The 18,547-nt window shown below is 45.3% G+C and overlaps 1 protein-coding gene across 18 annotated transcripts in view; it reads left to right on the top strand.

Moving 5' to 3' along the window:
* TMCC3 (transmembrane and coiled-coil domain family 3) overlaps nt 1–10,836 on the top strand; it is a 288,800-nt gene extending 277,964 nt beyond the window's left edge. For all 18 annotated transcript variants that reach the window (XM_086399086.1, XM_086399088.1, XM_086399087.1 and 15 more), the window contains 3 exons: nt 592–1,508; nt 4,060–4,195; nt 9,590–10,836. In XM_086399086.1, coding sequence (XP_086255212.1) covers nt 592–1,508; nt 4,060–4,195; nt 9,590–9,892 — 1,356 coding nt within the window. In that variant the 3' untranslated portion in view covers nt 9,893–10,836. The remainder of the gene's footprint in view (nt 1–591; nt 1,509–4,059; nt 4,196–9,589) is intronic.
* Nucleotides 10,837–18,547: the final 7,711 nt, after the last annotated feature.

Here is an 18,547-nt window from a genome sequence, read left to right as displayed (position 1 = left end):
GGTTATTTGTTTCCACATCTAAATATTGCTGTTGTATTACTCAATTAATCCTGTACCATATTATTCTATCACATCTGTTAATGGTTCCATTAAGAAAACGATTCTTGTGTGGACGAATGTACCTACTGGAACTTTGCTTTCTTTTTTATTTTTATTTTTCTGCCCTTCTGTTAAATGATTGAGTTCTGAATTGGGCGCATTTCCCACAATGGTGAAGTTCTTTGTGAACGGGGCATGGCAGGCATTCCACTTACCTGGGCACTTTGGAAAACCATGAGGACTGATAACATCATCGTGTGATGGATTTTCTATACTGGCAACAAATGCTTACCATCTAATCAGACAGAACATTGGATAACTTGGTAGAGCGGAATCTCATCATCCCTGTACATGAGTGCAGGAAGGAGTTGGGTTGTCCTTCATTCAACTTGAGAGGATAGTAGGGAGTTTTTATCCGGTGAATACTTGCAGTTTGAAAATCTGGGGCATAAAGTATGTCTGTTGTGTGTGTACAGGGTCGGTCACAGTGACCCTCTCTTGGACTTCCAGTCTAATAGTGCTTCCCGTCCCCCTACCCGTTGTCTCCTCCAGGTAGAACGCCATGACATGAATACCCTAAGCCTGCCCCTGAACATCCGCAGAGGCGGGTCGGACACCAACCTCAACTTCGATGTACCAGATGGCATCCTGGACTTCCACAAGGTCAAACTCAATGCGGACAGCCTGAGACAGAAAATCCTCAAGGTCACAGAGCAGATAAAAATCGAGCAAACGTCCCGTGATGGGAACGTGGCAGAGTATCTGAAGCTGGTCAACAGCGCCGACAAGCAGCAGGCTGGCCGCATCAAGCAGGTGTTCGAGAAGAAGAACCAGAAGTCGGCTCACTCCATCGCCCAGCTGCAGAAGAAGTTAGATCAGTACCACCGGAAGCTCCGGGAGCTCGAGCAGAACGGGGCCCTCCGGAGCGCCAAGGACACTGCCAAGGACCAGCTGAAGGACATCCCGCCCTCTCTGAAGGATGCCCAGGCCAAGTCCCGCACTGCCCCCCACAGCCTGGAGAGCAGCAAGTCGGGCATGCCGGGGGTGTCCCTCACCCCGCCCGTGTTTGTCTTCAACAAGTCCAGAGAGTTCGCCAACTTGATCCGGAATAAGTTCGGCAGCGCTGACAACATTGCCCACCTGAAGAACTCCTTGGAGGAGTTCCGGCCCGAGGCCAGCGCCAGGGTCTACGGGGGCAGCGCCACCATCGTGAACAAGCCCAAATACGGCAGCGATGACGAGTGCTCGAGCGGCACATCCGGCTCCGCCGACAGCAATGGGAACCAGTCGTTTGCGGCTGGGGGCTCGGGAGCACTGGACAGCCAGAGCAAACTCACTGCCATCCTGGAGGAGCTCCGGGAGATCAAGGACACCCAGGCGCAGCTGGCTGAGGACATCGAGGCCCTCAAGGTGCAGTTCAAGAGGGAGTACGGCTTCATCTCTCAGACACTGCAAGAGGAGAGATACAGGTATTTCAGGCTCTGCTCTTAGGAGCTTGAGTTTCTAAGACTGGAGAGATTGTTTGAAAGTGATATGCGAATTTTTTTTTTTTTTTTTAATGTGAATGTGGGTCAAAAGGCATTTAGGAACCGGAGTCCCTTCCGTACTTTGCAATTCTAAATATTGTAATTTGCTACTTGAAGCCTGACAGCTTAGAGAAAGACATCATGCATGTGGGTCTGTTAAAATATCACCATATAGTCAATGACTCACATGCATATTGAGGTCCTGATTCAGTAGACAGTTGTCACAAGATCTCAGTATACTAATTTCAAGATCTGTATTTGGGTTTCCCCCCCGTAATAACTGTCAAGTAAAAAAACAAATTCACAGTCCAGCAAGGTAACTTCTATTTGGTACCTAAATCTCTTTATATAATGTATTTTTATAATGTCTTTAAATGTCTTTATATAATGTATTTTTTTGTGAGATTACATTTTGCTTATTAATAAACCTTTCACCCTAAATGAAAACCTTTCAAAAGGAATCTTAAAAATTCAAATCTTGTGGATTTATATAAGCTAATTTTTAAATTCAAGTGTTGTATATGGCTGGCTTTTTGGTGCCTCTAGCATAAAAAGTGTACATGTCCAAATATGAGGTGATTTTCCACCATTTTCCCAGTAAAAATGTCCCCGCGTCAGGTTTTTTTGACAAGTGAATGTTAACTTCTAAGAATATAGATGAAACAGTGAATGCCTGTTACATATTATAAGATTTAAATTTTAAATTTAGTTTACATGTTGTTTTATATCTGATATATGATTTTATGTGAGTGTTAGTTTAGAGATGTGGCTTTTCCAGCTCTTATATTTTATGAAACAATTTTTTTAAAACTTTCTGTGTGCATGTTTGACTCTGGATTCTTTGTCACATAAGAACAATTTTTGAGTCACAGTTTTTCTAAATAATATTGACTTTAATTCCATTCAGGTAGTTTGGGATACAGCTCTGTTTGGGTCCAAATTTTATTTCAAGTCACAAATATCAATTCAAACAGTTTTGGTTCTCATTTTGTTATATGGTTATGTTTGTGATCCTCCTGGTTTAGTCTCTCACTATATGGCTTACCTTAGGAGATATTTGTTTTTAATCTTTATTTTATAGTGGAGTGTAGCTGATTTATGACGATGTGTTAGTTTCAGGTGTACTGCAAAGTGATTGTTATACATACACATATATCTGTTCTTCTTCAGCTTCTTTCCCCATTTAGGCTTTTACAGAGTATTGGGTAGAGTTCCCTGTGCCGTACAGTAGGTCCTTATTACCTATTTTATATAGAGCAGTGTGTCCGTGTTAGTATCAAACTTCTAACTTATCCCTCCCCTACGCTTTCCCTTTGGCAATCATCAGTTTGCTTTCTAAGTCTGTGAGTCTGCTTCGGTTTTTTAAATAAGTTAATTTGTATCTTTTTTTAAAAGATTCCACAGATAAGCAACATCACGTGCTGTCTGTCTCTGTCTGACTTATCTCTCTGAGTCTGATAACCTCCAGGTCCATCCGTGTTGCTGCGAATGGCAGCATTTCATTCTTTTTTCATGGCTGAGTAGTATTCTATTGTCCGTGTGTGCCACACCTTCTTTATTCATTCATCTGTTAAGAGGTCTTTAAAAGGCTTGCTTACAAACACCCAACATTGAGCAGCTACAAGGTCCTACCTGAGAATGATCATTAAATCTGTGTTAAAGTGTTTTTTAAAATGATTTTTTCAAGTGACCTATATGGAGTGTCTAAAACTGGCATTACTCAAAAGTCATCCAGGTTTAATGCATCTTCCCCAAATAGTGCTTCCTGTTTCAAAATAAACATTATATAAGTTTTCAGATATAAGACAAAATTCCCCTTCTCTGAGGGGACTGGGCATTGGGAATAAGAATCTTGGTCCTTCTTTAGATTTGAACTTTTCGAACTGCCACCTGTTAACCCATCTTGAATTTGTAACAAGCTGAATTTTTTTTTATTGGCACTTAAGAACTGAGACCTGTATTCACCATCACCGTGTACACTGGGAAATCAGTGGACTTGGCTCCACATAGAAACCAGTCCTGTCTTTATAGCCTCTCTGGTGCACGAGAGCTATGGCGGTGAGCCACCGGGCACTGAGGGCTCAGAAGAGGGAGAAGCACCAGCATGCCAGTGGGTCCTCGCCTTGAGCAGGCTTCTTGCCAGCCCCGCCTCCTGACCAGCCCAAACGAGGAGCCACTGGAGTCTGCCCTGTTGTCCCCACAGCCAGCAAGGTGCTGGTGTGGCATGGGCAGAATAGCCCACTTTGGTTTGCATGAACCCTCAGTAGTGAGGACAGAGTTAAGACTGCAGAGACCAGTCCTTTCTGGAGCTAGAGTTCAGCGTTATCCAAAAGCATATCCCCTACAGCTAGACGTACTCTTGGAAGCTCAGTCTGCCTGGATGAGCACAAGCCACAGGGCGGTGGCGACGGCAGGCACAAAGGATGTCATTTTCTAAGTGCTGTCGTACGCTTTTGAAACGTCGCGCTCAGAATCGATTCATCTCTTTACAAAGGTACGAGCGACTGGAGGACCAGCTCCACGACCTCACGGACCTGCATCAGCATGAGACGGCCAACCTGAAGCAGGAGCTAGCCAGCATCGAGGAGAAGGTGGCCTACCAGGCCTATGAGCGCTCACGGGACATCCAGGTGCCTCCCCCCTCCCACCAGAGCTCACGTGAGCTCTTCCCCGCCGTTCATTCATTTAACAAACCGATACATTACACGCAAGCCTGGAAGAATTTCTGGCATCAGGAGCAGACATTTAATCTTTACCCTGTTGACCCCAGTAGCTCCTGTTACAGACTTTAAGCTATAGTCTGTTTGCTTTCTGCCTAAAGTAGTTAACAATTATTTTTTACCTACACCAAGCCTAGCGCCTATACTCTGCTCTCCCCACCATCACCACATTTTTACAAATTTTAAAGTATGAGACGAACCTTGCCTTCAACATGCTTGCTTAGGTGAGAAATCAAGAGGAACACAGCTGCCAGGGGCCTCAAGACAACATGAACGAGGGCCAAGTTACATGATTATAGGCTCTGAAAGCCTCAGAAATTCAGGCGTGTGGTGCCTAGCAAGCTATGGACTTGTGGGGCAGGGGGCCACAAAGTGATTAGACCCTGGATTTCAGTCCCAGCTGTTTACCAGCTACCTGGTCCTGAGCAAGCTTTAAGTTTCTTTGCTTATCTGTAAAATAATAGCTTTCATATTTGTGGGAATTTCAAGCACTTGAGCACATACTCTGTGCCAGGCACTGTCAAAGCACTTGAGGTGTCTGTACACCCATTTGTTTCTGTTTGAGATAGCTCCTATTACTCTTCCCATTTCTCAGATGTAGAGACCAAGGCACAGAGAACTTGTTCAAGGTCTTACAAGTAGTCCTTGAGTAATGAATCTGAATCAAAGTCCTGGAGAAGGTGGGTTTCGAAGGGGTGGATGGGATCCCAGTGGATGGAGGAAAATGGATCAGTATAAGCAAAAGCGTGTTCTAGTGATAGTGTGATACTAATGCTGTCATGGTGCTTCCCTGGTGGCTCAGATGGTAAAGAATCCACCTGCAACGCAGGAGACCTGGGTTCGATCCCTGGCTCAGGAAGATGCCCTAGAGGAAGAAATGGCAACCCACTCCAGTATTCTTGCCTGGGAAATCCCATGGACAGAGGATCCTGATGGGCTACAGTCCATAGGATCGCAGAAGAGTCAGACACAGCTGAGCAAGTGAACAACAATGCTGTATTGAAGCAGCCGTAGGCTTCTTGAGCTCCTTTTTGGGGTTCCAGAAGGTCTCTTTCCCCCCAGTTTTTATTCATATATAATTTTCATACAACTGTATGAAAGTATACAATATAATGATTTCATATGTGTACATATTGCAAAAATATCACTACAGTAAATTAACATTCATCACCTCACATAGTTACAAATTTGTTCTCTTATGATGAGAACTTGTAAGGTCTACTCTGAGCAACTTTCAAATATACAATACAACGTTGTCAACTATAGTGACCAAGCTGTACATTGCATTCCCCAGGGTTTATTCATCTTATAAGTGAAAGTTTGTGCTTTTGACCCTCTTCACCCATTTCGCCTCCCTTCCCCTGTTAGATTCTACAGTGTTGGTTGTCTGTCTGACTCATTTCACTTAGCGTTAATACCCTTTAGGCCCATCCGTGTTGCAAAGGGCATTGCTCTCTTTCTCATGGCTGCATAGTATGCCTGTGTGTGTACGTGTACCACATTTTCTTTAGTGATCCATCAGTGGACACTTGAGTTGTTTCCACGGATTGGCTATTGTCAGTAACGCTATAATAAATGTGAGGGTGTGAATTTCTTTTCTAGATGGTAATGTCATGTCCTTCCGGTATGTACACAGAAGTGGGACTTGTGGATTGTATGGTAGTTCTATCTGTAATTTTTTGAGGAACCTCTGTACTGTTTTCCATGGTGGCGGCAGTGATTTACATTCCCATAGATTCCCTTCTTTAAGAAAAGAAAACAAAGAGTACTATCCAGGTCACGCACAGCTTCAGTTTTACAAATGTTCTTTGTAGGCGTGGTTATTTTCTCCAACCCCACTTTACAAGGGGCTGAAACGCAGATTTCTCCCACAGTGTGTGAGCCAGTTTCAGCTGTCCATGTTTTGTTCCTTCCTGTCAAGGGCTGAGCCAGTGCTGCTGCCAGTTGTCTGCTTGGACAATGCTGGGAGCCAAAGAAAGCATCAGACTTATTTGCCCCTGAGGACCTTGGTGCAGAAGACACCAAGCGGATTTCCGCTCTGGGCTAGGAGACTGAGCTTTACTGCTGACTGGTGTAAAAGATGTGAACCCGTCTAAATGTGACGTGTTGCCAGGCAAACAGCACAGTCTGTTTTATTAGAGCATGCTGTTTAGCATACATCTGGGATTCCACTGGCTTATATCTAAATATTATATATGGTTTGCTTATTTACAGGATTGTTTGGGTTTATATTGTTACTCTTTTTTAAAAGAAATATACTTTAGAGATGAAAGGGGTAAGATAAGGGGGGAGGTGAACTTCAGAGAGAGCTTAAAAATTCAGATTTCATTTTACCGTTTTCTAGTTTTACCTGTAGCTCAGAAGTGCAAAGGGGTGTCCGTGTGAGTGACTGGAGGGCCTTTGCTGTTAGAATCTTGCCCCTGTCTCTTACTGTGTGACCCCGCACAAGTCAGTGCTATGCCTCAGCTTCCTCATCTGTAAAATGGAAATGTTAACAAGCTCTACCTCAAACATCTGTCAGAAGGATTAAATGGGATAAGATAGATAAAATACTGAAACCTTTACCTGACACATTGGCAGCCAAAAAACAGATGCTGGTCAGTTTCATATTTAGTATGTATGAGTAGCTCTATTTCTTGGGGCTTTGGTGACTGGGCCTGCTCAGCTTCCTCTTTCCTGTTTCTTTTGTGCTTATAGGCAGGGTTATACAAGGTGATGGAATAGCATAGATGAGGGTAACTGTTGCCTGTTAGGATACAAAGCTTTTGTTGTTGTTTTAAAGAGCAAATGAGTTTTTTTAACCCTGAATTCGAAATGAAAAGTTTAAAGATAATCCTGTCCTTTGTCCTTATCCCCAATAAATGCAGTACTTACTTTGGCCCACTATTTAATTTCTTAGTGGGTGCTGTGACCAAAATTCCTCACAGTTGACTGCTTAATTTTCTTGACTTTCTCTTTTGGCTAAAAATTTGACCGAAGTTCTAAGGCAGTGTCTAGAATCAATCTGTTCTGTATATGTAAATCATCTCCCCAGTCACAGGTGAATGCATTTCCCTAAAATGGTGATCTTTTGTCCCGTTCCATCACTAGTTCCATGCCATGCCTAAAACAGAGGATGCTGTCTGTGGACTTACGCATTTTAAAAGAATACATGATCTGGGGGGCCCTTTGCCTGTCGCTATGGAAGTCAGCATTGTTTAGATTGTGAGGATCTGAAGAAGTTTTACCTGCTTTGTCGGTAGCCTGTATAATGAGAGTTACTATAGTAACAGGGAACCCTTGGCCCATAGAGTATGGTCACAAAAAGGAAAGTAAATCAATGTTGGCACCATTATGCTGGTTTAAAATCTGAAAACATGACTGGATTTTAATTGAGCAAACATATATTGGGAAATAAGTTAGAAAATAGGCTGGTGAACCAAACTAGGTCATTGTACTGCCTCTTAGGTCTTTTTCTCCTGGGAGGTGTATGTTTCTTCCCTTTTTCAAGCCTCGGGTCCCCTTACTGGCATTCAGTCTCCGGAGCTTGCAGCCAGCCTGCGCCTCCTGCTGGAGGTATTCAGGGCACAGTGCAGGCATGGTCCCCTGGTTAGGCACGAGGCCCGGAGAAGGGCTTGACAGTCTGGTGGGTCCAGGAATGCTTCCCTCAGGATGTGACCATCAACATGGGACCTGAAAGATGGAGTGGGGTGGTGTGTGGGGAGGCAGACCTTTTAGGCACAGCACAGCGCGTGTGCAAAGGCCCTGAACATGGTCCTTTTCAGCACTTTATAAAGCCAGGATGGCTAGAACACAGTGAAAGCGGGGAGTAAGTGGGCTTATCTGGTAAGCTTGGCAGGAGAGAGTGGCTGGGCCTGGGCCACGTTAAAGATTTAAAAGGTTCTACGAGAAAGAGCCATACCAGATACACATCTTTCAGAGGTCACCTGGGCTGCTGTGTGGGAAGTGGATTCATGTGGTTGGGGATGGAGAGGATGTGCAGAGAAACGAGTGTAAAGTTACTGCAGGCAGAGACCCTGGTGGTTTAGGTGGGGGGTTACTGTGGGAGGGGAGACGAACGGACCAGTTAAGATAAATGGCAGACATTGTGTGGGTGGGGCTGGGTCATGAGAAGGGCATCAAGGAATGCCCCTCATGCTTCTCATATGAGAATTTGGCTCACCAAGAGCTGTTTTCTGAGAAAAGGAACTGGAAGGGAAACGGGGTTGATGGCAGGAGTGAGGATGGTGAGGACGTGTATACAGAACTGGCCACATTGCATCTGAGGTGCTTCTGAGAAGCTCTGACGGAGATGTCAGGGCCTCCCTGGTGGCTCAGTGGTGAGGAACCTGCCTGCCAGTGCAGGAGATGCAAGAGACGTGGGATCAGTTCCTGCGTTGGGAAGATCCCCTGGAAAAGGAAATCGCACCCCACTCCAATATTCTTGCCTAGGAAATCCCATGGACAGAGGAGCCTGGTGGGCTATAGCCTATGGGGTCACAAAAGAGTCAGACATGACTTAGTGACTAAACGGCAGCAGTGATGGAAATGTCAGGGACTCATGTAGACACACAGCTCCGTCTCAGAAGAGACACCTGGGCTGGAGATGTTCTTGGAGTACAAGTAATGAAAGCTTGGGGGGGTGCTGAGACCTAGGGAGAAGGTGTGGCCTCAGGTAGGGCCCTGGGGATGCGGCATTCAGAGAGCAGCCACGGGAGCCCCGCGGTCCACAGCCCTGTCTCTCCCACTGTCCTCCACTGCTCTGCAACAGATGCGCAGACTCTGAGCAGTGACGTGAGGACCAGCAGTTGGAGATGCCACTTCCTTCACTGCTGAAGATAGTCTTCTGTTGCCAAACGGGACCCCACCCCCTTCACTGGTTTGTCCCTGAGAGTTCCACCAGATGCCAGTATTTTATGCACTTTATTCTACATAGAGGCAGAGTCAAAATACCTAACTGTGGGACTTCCCTGGTGATCCAGTGGTTAAGACCCTGTGCCTCCAGTGCCTCCCCTGGTCGAGGAACTAAGATCCCACATACTGTGCAGTGCGGCCAAAAACCAAAATACCTGCCCTTAAATTCCTTATTCATGGTATTTCACGGTTGTAGATACAAGCTCGTTCTATCCATGAATAGCAGGATAAGGCGAGCCCTGGGATTCTTGTCTGACACCTGTCTGTCATCACCACCATTATCATCATCAGCGTCGGTGTGAAGCTGCCCCAGCAGCAGCGTCCTGAGCAGGGCGGCCCTGTGCACGTCCTGGCTCCCGCTCCTGTGTTGCCCCAACAGCATTTGATCCTCGCTTTCCCTCTCGCCCACAGGAAGCCCTGGAGTCCTGCCAGACTCGCATCTCTAAGCTGGAGCTCCACCAGCAGGAGCAGCAAGCCCTGCAGACGGACACGGTGAACGCCAAAGTCCTGCTGGGCAAGTGCATCAATGTCGTACTCGCCTTCATGACCGTCATCTTGGTGTGCGTGTCCACCATCGCCAAGTTCATCTCGCCCATGATGAAGAGCCGCTTCCACATCCTCGGCACCTTCTTCGCTGTGACTCTCTTTGCGATATTTTGTAAAAACTGGGACCACATTCTGTGTGCCATAGAAAGGATAATAATACCAAGATGAAGTCTCCGGTTCCTGTCCTCACATCCTTTCAAGTTTTTATTTTAAAGAAAACTCTGTGCATACTACCAAACTTTAAAATGAACATTTGTGCCGACGGACGAATACAAGGACCGGGGCTGTGCATTGTAAATAACTACAGTTCTCGTCACTCGGTGGCACTTGCCAGCTGGGTCCCTGTGCGTGGTTACCGTGAATCTGTTTCCAGGCTCTCCCCACCTTGCTCACTGCCTTAATCAGTCCTGGTTTCCTGCCCACCTGACCAGCTCAGCATGGTCAGCCTCTGGTTGTCAAGCACGCGGTGTAATCAGTGACCCAGAAGGAGAGAGGTTTTCAGTCTCTCTTAAGTGTCTGTCGATACTGAGCTTCACCATTGCTAGGGTTACATTTCCCCTCGAGTCCTGGAAGCAGTGAAGATGTGGCAGGACTTGGGGAGGGGAAGACGCTCAGATGGCGACCCTGTGAGCCTGTGGGGCCTGTGAAAGCACAGTAAATCCCGTGTAATCTATCCCACTGTCTGCTGCTGGCCGTTGGTCCCCCATGTGCCCAGTGTCCACCGTGGCCAACTGTGTGTGACTGTCACATGGGAATCTTACGGTTCACCTGTTAGTCCATCAAAAGTCTAACCTAGCTGTTCCATTGCTCTTTAAATGGTAAGACGTGAGGATTTATGAACGGGTCTTGCCTTCTTTCACCCAGGGAGCCACAGTCCTGATTCCACCTTCACTGACTGTCGAACGTACCACCTTCCAGGCATACAGAGATGCTCCCCAATCCCTCTTCAAACTGTGTCTTTAATTGAGGTCCGAAAAGCACTGTATTTGTGTTCCAGCAAATTTTCACTGTGATCAGCCCCTCTCAGGATGTGTTTCGTTTTCTGTGATTCATTTTATTCAGTCTGTGAGGGCTGGCAAAGTGTACTCAGTAAATAAAAAAGGCTGCTCACATTTGGAGTGTTTTTTTTTTTTTTTCTCTCTCTCTCTCCAAGAAAGGACAGCAGGATCATAGTTTCTAAAGCTAAAGTGCCCTGAAGTGGGAACACTGGAAAAAGGGAAGAAAATAGAATATGTGGTTTAAGGGGGTGGCATCTAAGTGGGTGCAGGTGGCCTGGGTGAAGATTGAGAGGGTCTTTGGCAGACCCTGAAAGACCTGTAAGAATAAATTAGATTCAGTGTCTGAGCCAAGGTTGCCCTCTGTCTCTTAGGATAAGTTCTAAGGGAGTAGAAGGAGCGGTCACATTTCTGCTGAGGTGAGAGCATGCAGAAGTCAACATCTTTGGCCAATCTGGGGGATGTCATTTACTCTCTTGAGCCCAGATGATACTGTCTTTTAAATCTGTTTCTCTGTCGCAAAAAAAGCAGCTCTAGAAGATGTTAGTGAAAACCGGCTCGTCCCCCCTCCCACCAGCTGCTTTGTTATCTGAAGACAAAAGGAAAAGTGTTAGTGCGTGTTGTCTTCCAGAAAACATCCAATGCCCGGATTTAAATTTTAAGTGCAATATTTTTGCAAATAGGGCTTCCCTGGTGGCTCAGCAGAAAAGAATCTGCCTGTAGTACAGGAGTTGCAGGAGATGCAGGTTTGATCCCTGAGTCAGGAAGAACCCCTGGAGGAGGGCATGGCAACCCACCCCAGTGTTCTTTCCTGGAGAATTCCATGGACAGAGAAGCCTGGTGGACTAGAGTCCATAGGGTTGCAAAGTATCAGACACAACTGAAGCGACTGTGCATGCACACGTGCTCTTAGGAAAATCTCCTTTAAAAATGTGACAAACGCCATGGTTTGAGAGAACGGAACTGTCGAACATCTGGTACAAGTCCAGTGTGGGTGAGACTTACACAACTAAAATTTGCTTGCTTTTATTTTTTTTAAGTTTACAATTCAGTGGTTTTAGTCCATTCACATGTAACTGTGGCTACCATCTAATTCCAGACTTGAGTTATTTACAACAATAAACATTGTTTCATGAAATCTTTGGCTTCAAGTATCTTGCATTCAGGGAAGAGGGAGTTACAGTCCTACCTCCTCTCATGACTCTGTCCCCTTTCACTGCAAGACTCTCCCCTGGTCTATCCATCCAGTCCAGGAGATGGAGACAGTTTCTGGATCCAGAGAAAGAGTCTGGTTCTGTTTTCATGGCCAGCATTCCCTGTTGTCCTCGGGCCTCAGTCTCCATGTGGATAAGGGCTGGATGTAACTTATGCCCTTGAATCAAGCTGCCTCCTGGATGGGTCCTCTTGATTTCTGTGAACCTTTCTGAGGCCACTTTGGACAAGCCAGGGGGTGGGGTGGGTGTGGGTGCTACTGGTAGTTTAGAGAGGAGATTGATCCCTGGCCCTTGAGATAAGAGCTCTGGGAGGACCCAAGAAGGCTCGAGCCTGCTCCTCACGCCCCCATACTCCGCTCCATTGCTCAGCCTGGCGCCTTTGCTTTGATGCTTCCCGGACCTATGATCAGTGTCTCTCCTCCCCAGTGAGAGAGATGGAGAAATAAACAGAAAGCAACATGATTCACCCCCTGCAACGTGGAGCTGTTAACAGAAACTGCTCAAAACTGACTCTCTTCTGAAATATTGTAGGGTCTAAGTCACTCCACCTGACGGTGAATTTTTATTTTTAAGAATTCTTATTTCCAGTGATTCTCATTAGATTTCAAAAACCTTATTTTCACTTGGATGTGCTCAACCTACACAGTGTATTTATTTTCAAGTCTTGTCGAAAGTTCATGAAGCTTTTTAATAAGATGGTATCCTCCAAGGAGACTTTTACTCTCTGCAGTTTATTATTCTCTTCTCAAAGAATAAACTCTCCCGCTGCTGCTGCTTTTCACTGCCTAAGGAGATTAAATAAAATGTTATAAATATACAATAAAAATAGTGATCTTGCTATGACATTCTGGAATTGGGTATTCAATTTACATTTAAGTTAATGAATCCCTTTCCCCACCTTTCCCTGGCAGTCAGCATCATGTACATACCTAGAGATGAAAGCCATCTGTGGGATGGGGAAGTGCCTGCTCCCTCCATGAACTTAAGTGATTGAAGATACTGGGCATTGTGTTCTAGCACTGGATTTTTTGGTGGCATATTATTTTCATGACCACCAGGATAATGATAGTCTGCTGAGGACAAAAGAAGAACCTAAGAATACTCTCTTGTGGGTTTTGAGTTGGTTATTGCAGCTTATATTTTGAGTATGGTTGAGTCAAAACAAAACATCCTCCCATTCAGTTCCCCCCTCCCCACCAAGATGAAACCAAAAATGAAGCAGGAAATAAAAATATTCCATGGCTGATCTGGGGCAGTGAAAGTAGAGTCCCAAGTTTCTAGCATGTATAGTTAGTTGTTTAGCTTATATGGTTGCCGTGATCTATTGATAATCTGAATTCCTCCCCTCTCCACCACAGCCCATAATGCAGTTATTATCCCTCCCTGTCTATCAGTGGGCATTTGTGTTATGTTAGCCTTTCTCCTGCTCTGTCACTCTGGTTTTCATATACGTATTTCCCCACTATGTATGTTTCTCGCCTTGTCATTCTTCTAGTGTATCAGGTTTAATTGTGGGTTCAGTAATAGAGGAACTACTTCTCTTAGGTCCTTTTCCTTTGTTTTTTAAATACCAAGTTATTTTGCATCAGATGGAACATTTTTGCATTGAATCCAAATACAGTTGTGTTGGTTCGGAAAAACACTTAAATATACTTGCTAATAATATGAACATGTATGATTAAATGGTTGATTTTGCATATTTTTTTCATAATTTTGAGGAACTGGGGGGTAGGATGAAATGACATTTAAAATTCAGGACTTTATCTGGAGAGAGGTGTTATAAGAAGTTTAGCACATATGCTAAGGAAAGAGTTAATCTAAAAAGGTAGATCACTAAAAAGAATGAAATTGGCCTATTTATATTAAAAGTAGTTAAGAAACTTTGCTGAGAAGAAAGGTACATTTAATCATTGTGGTAACCCAGAAGGTATAAAGCAGATCTATAATTTTCTAAAGTAAATGCAATTCTCTGTTTATAAGAAGCTGAAAGTAACATATCTTGATTGTTTTAGGAATGATTTATGTGTTGCAACTTTGGTTTATTTAAAGCATGTCTGCTGCGTTTGTTTCAGCAAAGCTCTCTGTTAGTGTGTTTAGGCAGTTAGTGGCTCTGAGCACAGAAACTGGAAATGCTTATTGTGAGGCCTGCTGCAGAATTTCTGTTTTATGGGACATCATATAGTTTCCTGTTAGCCTAGAGTTGTAAATTTTATGTAGATCGCCACCGGAGTCAAAGCAGGGGCTGTTATTTTTTTTTAAATTAACACTCGATGTTGGCTTTGATGTTAAATAAAGGGCTGGATTTCTTAAATATCCACATTTGTCAGAGCCCATCTCAATAGCAGATCTGTTTGTGTGTACAGAATCATTTTTTAAAATAGGCTATTTTAGAGCAGTTTTAGGTTCACAAAAAGCTTGATTGGAAGGAATAACAATTTCCACACACCCCTCTGTTCCCACACATGCACACTCTCCCCTCCTGTCAACATTCCCCACTGGGGGGTACATTTGTGACACTTGACAAACCTACATTGATGTATCATTATCACCCGAAGTCCCTAGTTTACATTAGGGTTCAGTGTGTAATGACATGTACCCACCGCTAATTGCATTAATAGTACCATGCAGAATAGTTTCACTGCCCTAAAAATCCTCTCTTATCCCTCCCTGTCTCCTCTACCTCCCCACCCCGACCATCAATCTTTCAACTACTTTCAACTCTGGGGAAAGTTGTCTGCGTGCCCATTCCTTGAGCCTGGGGGGAGGGAGAAGGGTGGAAATCTAGGGGCTGTCCCCAGCGTTGTGGGCGGAGGTGTGGTGGGATGCTGAGGACAGGGCAGAGCCATCCCGGGCTGGAGTGAGCAAGACAAGGAGGGCCTCGCCGGGGCGGGCGTGGGCACAGGAGTGAGCGGACCCTCTGCTAGAAGACGCACATTTAGCGGCGTCTCTCTTTTGTGTGGTGCTTCCGTGCTGATGAAGTATTTGCTTTCCTAGTGCTGTAACTCAGCCGAGCCAGTCCTATGCCGTGGGCATTGTTATCCCGGGTACATGGGTGGAATTGAAGCCCAGATACATGCAGGTTTCCCAAGGTCACAGCGAGTGAAGGAGGGAGCTGGGACTCTCTTTGCCTTTGCCTTCTCCTGCCTTTTTGTCTACTTCCACTCAGCTCCATGTGATGAGCAACTTCTGCTCTGGTCATTCCAGCACCCACCGTGCACTGACATGATAACTAGAACATTTAGAGGATGGAGACTTGGTAAATGCATCAGCTCCTCCCCTGCCCTGGTTTATTTGCGTATCTGAATCCTTGGAAATCTTAGGGCACCCCACTGTTATTTTGCACACCCGTTGTTACTTGATGTCTGAAGATGTATATACAGAAAATTAAAATAATTACATTAAGTGTGGGACTGATCTGGCATATTCCCAAGTGTTGCTTTAGGGAAAACACCATATCAATAACCTCAGATATGCAGATGACACCACCCTTATGGCAGAAAGTGAAGAGGAACTAAAAAGCCTCTTGATGAAAGTGAAAGAGGAGAGTGAAAAAGTTGGCTTAAAGCTCAACATTCAGAAAATGAAGATTATGGCATCTGATCCCACCACTTCATGGCAAATAGATGGGGAAATGGTGGAAACAGTGTCAGACTTTATTTTTCTGAGCTCTAAAATCACTACAGATGGTGACTGCAGCCATGAAATAAAAGACGCTTACTCCTTGGAAGGAAAGTTATGACCAACCTAGATAGCATATTCAAAAGCAGAGACATTACTTTGCCAACAAAGGTTCGTCTAGTCAAGGCTATGGTTTTTCCTGTGGTCATGTATGGATGTGAGAGTTGGACTGTGAAGAAGGCTGAGCGCCGAAGAATTGATGCTTTTGAACTGTGGTGTTGGAAAAGACTCTTGAGAGTCCCTTGGACTGCAAGGAGATCCAACCAGTCCATTCTGAAGGAGATCAGCCCTGGGATTTCTTTGGAAGGAATGATGCTAAAGCTGAAACTCCAGTACTTTGGCCACCTCATGTGAAGAGTTGACTCATTGGAAAAGACTCTGATGCTGGGAGGGATTGGGGGCAGGAGGAGAAGGGGATGACAGAGGATGAGATGGCTGGATGGCATCACTGACTCGATGGACGTGAGTCTGAGTGAACTCTGGGAGTTGGTGATGGACAAGGAAGCCTCGCGTGCTGCGATTCATGGGGTCGCAGAGTTGGATATGACTGAGTGACTGATCTGATCTGATATTTCCTTAAAATGAGAGATGGTAAAAAAATTTGTTTAGTTGGATTATAGCTAATAATGAAAGCTATTGCTACCTAGGAAAGCAGTGCTTTCTGATTTTGAATCATACCTGGACTCCTAATAGAAGAAATTATCATGGACACTTGAGAATATCTATAGTCACAACTTGACCAAGTAGCTTAAGACCATAATAGCAATTGGTAATAATAGCTTTTGTTAATTTCTAACCATAAGATCGCCTCTGCTGCTCTACATAGAGTTACTTTCTGATACGTATGACCATGAGCGGGAGGAATTTATGGGATACAGCAGGTCTGTGACGATATGGAACAGCGTTGTCTGGACTTTCATAGCTGTGAAGTGACAGCTAAGGTTCTTTGAGCATTTGCTGTGTATCATGCTATGTGCTGGGGCTTCCCTGGTAGGGCTCAGCAGTTAAGAATCCTCCTGCAGTACCGGAGATGCAGGAGACTCAGGTTCAACCCCTGGAACGGGAAGATCCCTTAGAGAAGGGAGTGGCTACCCACTGCAGTATTCTCGCCTGGAGAATTTTATGGGCAGAGGAGCCTGGTGGGCCTCAGTCCGTGGGGTCGCAAGAGTCAGATAGGACTTAGTAACTAAACCATCACTACCACATTCTATGTGCCGGATGGTTTGTATTCACCATCAAACATGATCATACCAACGCCCAAGAACATAGGCACTTCTATCCTTGCTTAACAGCTGAGGAAACAGGTTCCAAGTGGCTGAAGTTTATCATGGATATGGTGGGTCTGTTAGTCCCATGCGTGTGTGACTCTGAGCCTACACTGCTAACCACCCCCTGTGCTGTAATAGAAAGACTGAATGATTGGCATCCAGTTACTTGGAAACTCCCAGCTTCTGCGAGGCAAATGACTCTCCTCGAGCCCAGTTGCAAATTGTGCGTTTTCACCTCTGCTCTTTGGCCATACTATGGTGAGGATGGTTACCTGAAGCTGATATACTTGCTCCTTGAAAAGACATAGGCTGACAGATCTGTGGTTGAAAAGAATGGAAAGCTATCAACTAAAGAAACTTCTACACCCTCCCTGGCTTCCTGAGCTTCATGGGCTGTATAATTGGCAGTTGGCTGGGCCGAGTATTTATCAGCTTTTTTGCTCAACTTTGAGACGGTGAGGTCCCTTTTGGTTTCTGCCCTGTGCTCTGTTAGCATCTGCTACCCACCATCTGTGATGGCTACTCTCAGATTCCTCTCCTTGCTAAGCCAGCCAGAATTTCTCCCCTGCCAGGCCTTTAACTGGACTAAAGCAGCTGACAGCAACGAGCGTCATCCGTGTAACAGCTGTGTTGGTGGTGGTTACATTGCTCTGGCCCAGGTACTGGGAATTGGGTTTGTTTTTTTTTAATGTTCTGCTTGAAAATAACTGTTACATAGTAGAAAAGGAGCAAAGTCATGTCTTGGTTTCCACTAACAGTTAAGGGACTCCATGTGCCAAAGAATCTCTTTCTGGAAAGGCCTAGATTCTTTTCTGATTCTCAACCATCCACGTTTTAAGTTTGCTTTCCAAACTTCAACTGGTCACTCCCCAAAGTGATTTTTTTAAAAAATATAATAAAGATCATTTCCTATTAGTACATAAATACTTTATTTATTTATCTGTTTATTTGTTTAGCTGGGCTGGGTCTTAGTTGTGGCACACGGGCTCTTCAGTCTTCGCTGTGGTCTGTGGGATCTCTCCTTGCGGCATGTGGGATCTCGTTCCCCAACCAGGGACCGAACCCGGGCCCCCTGCATTGGGAGTGTGGAGTCTCAGCCACTGGACCACCAGGGAAGTCCCTCTGAAGTCATTTTGGTTGCTCTTCCATTTCATACTCCCCTGTAGTTTGAAGCCCATGCCCTTGTAGCTGCAGGGAACAGATAATTATAAAAGAGATCCCCAAAATTCAAACCATAGGCAGGACATAAACACCCTCAGTGGCTCAAACTGGCAGGAACCCAAATGGAGGCCTGGATTCACAGAGATGGGCTTCCCTAGACACTGGGGTCAGAGTTGTTAAACAGTATGACTTCCTGGTACATGTAGGGTTTCCCCTTATGAACAAGAAGCAGTCACTGAAGAGTCGATGAAAACCATATATGGAGTTGGAAGGGGGAAGGTCCACTCATTATTCAACAAGCATTTCTCCCCAAATGAGAGCCTGGGAGGACCCGAGGAGGCTGGAGGCTGGAGGCTGGCTCTCCTCGCAAGTGGAGAGCGCAGGCAGCCATGTGTTGCTGGTCCTCCTGGAAGCAGGACCCTGACCCGTCAGCCCAGTGGGGCTCCTGGTGTCCAGTTCCCAGAGCTGGCTCCTGGCCAAGCTGGCGAACATTCCTCTGCCTTCCTT

Source organism: Bos grunniens, chromosome 5 (genome assembly GCF_055505025.1).
Source record: "Bos grunniens cultivar Pamir isolate PY7600 chromosome 5, Bosgru_T2T1.0, whole genome shotgun sequence".
In the NCBI taxonomy this organism is placed as follows: domain Eukaryota; kingdom Metazoa; phylum Chordata; class Mammalia; order Artiodactyla; family Bovidae; genus Bos; species Bos grunniens.
The sequence above is the reverse complement of the archived record's forward strand: the minus strand, read 5'-3'. Positions and strand labels throughout refer to the sequence as shown.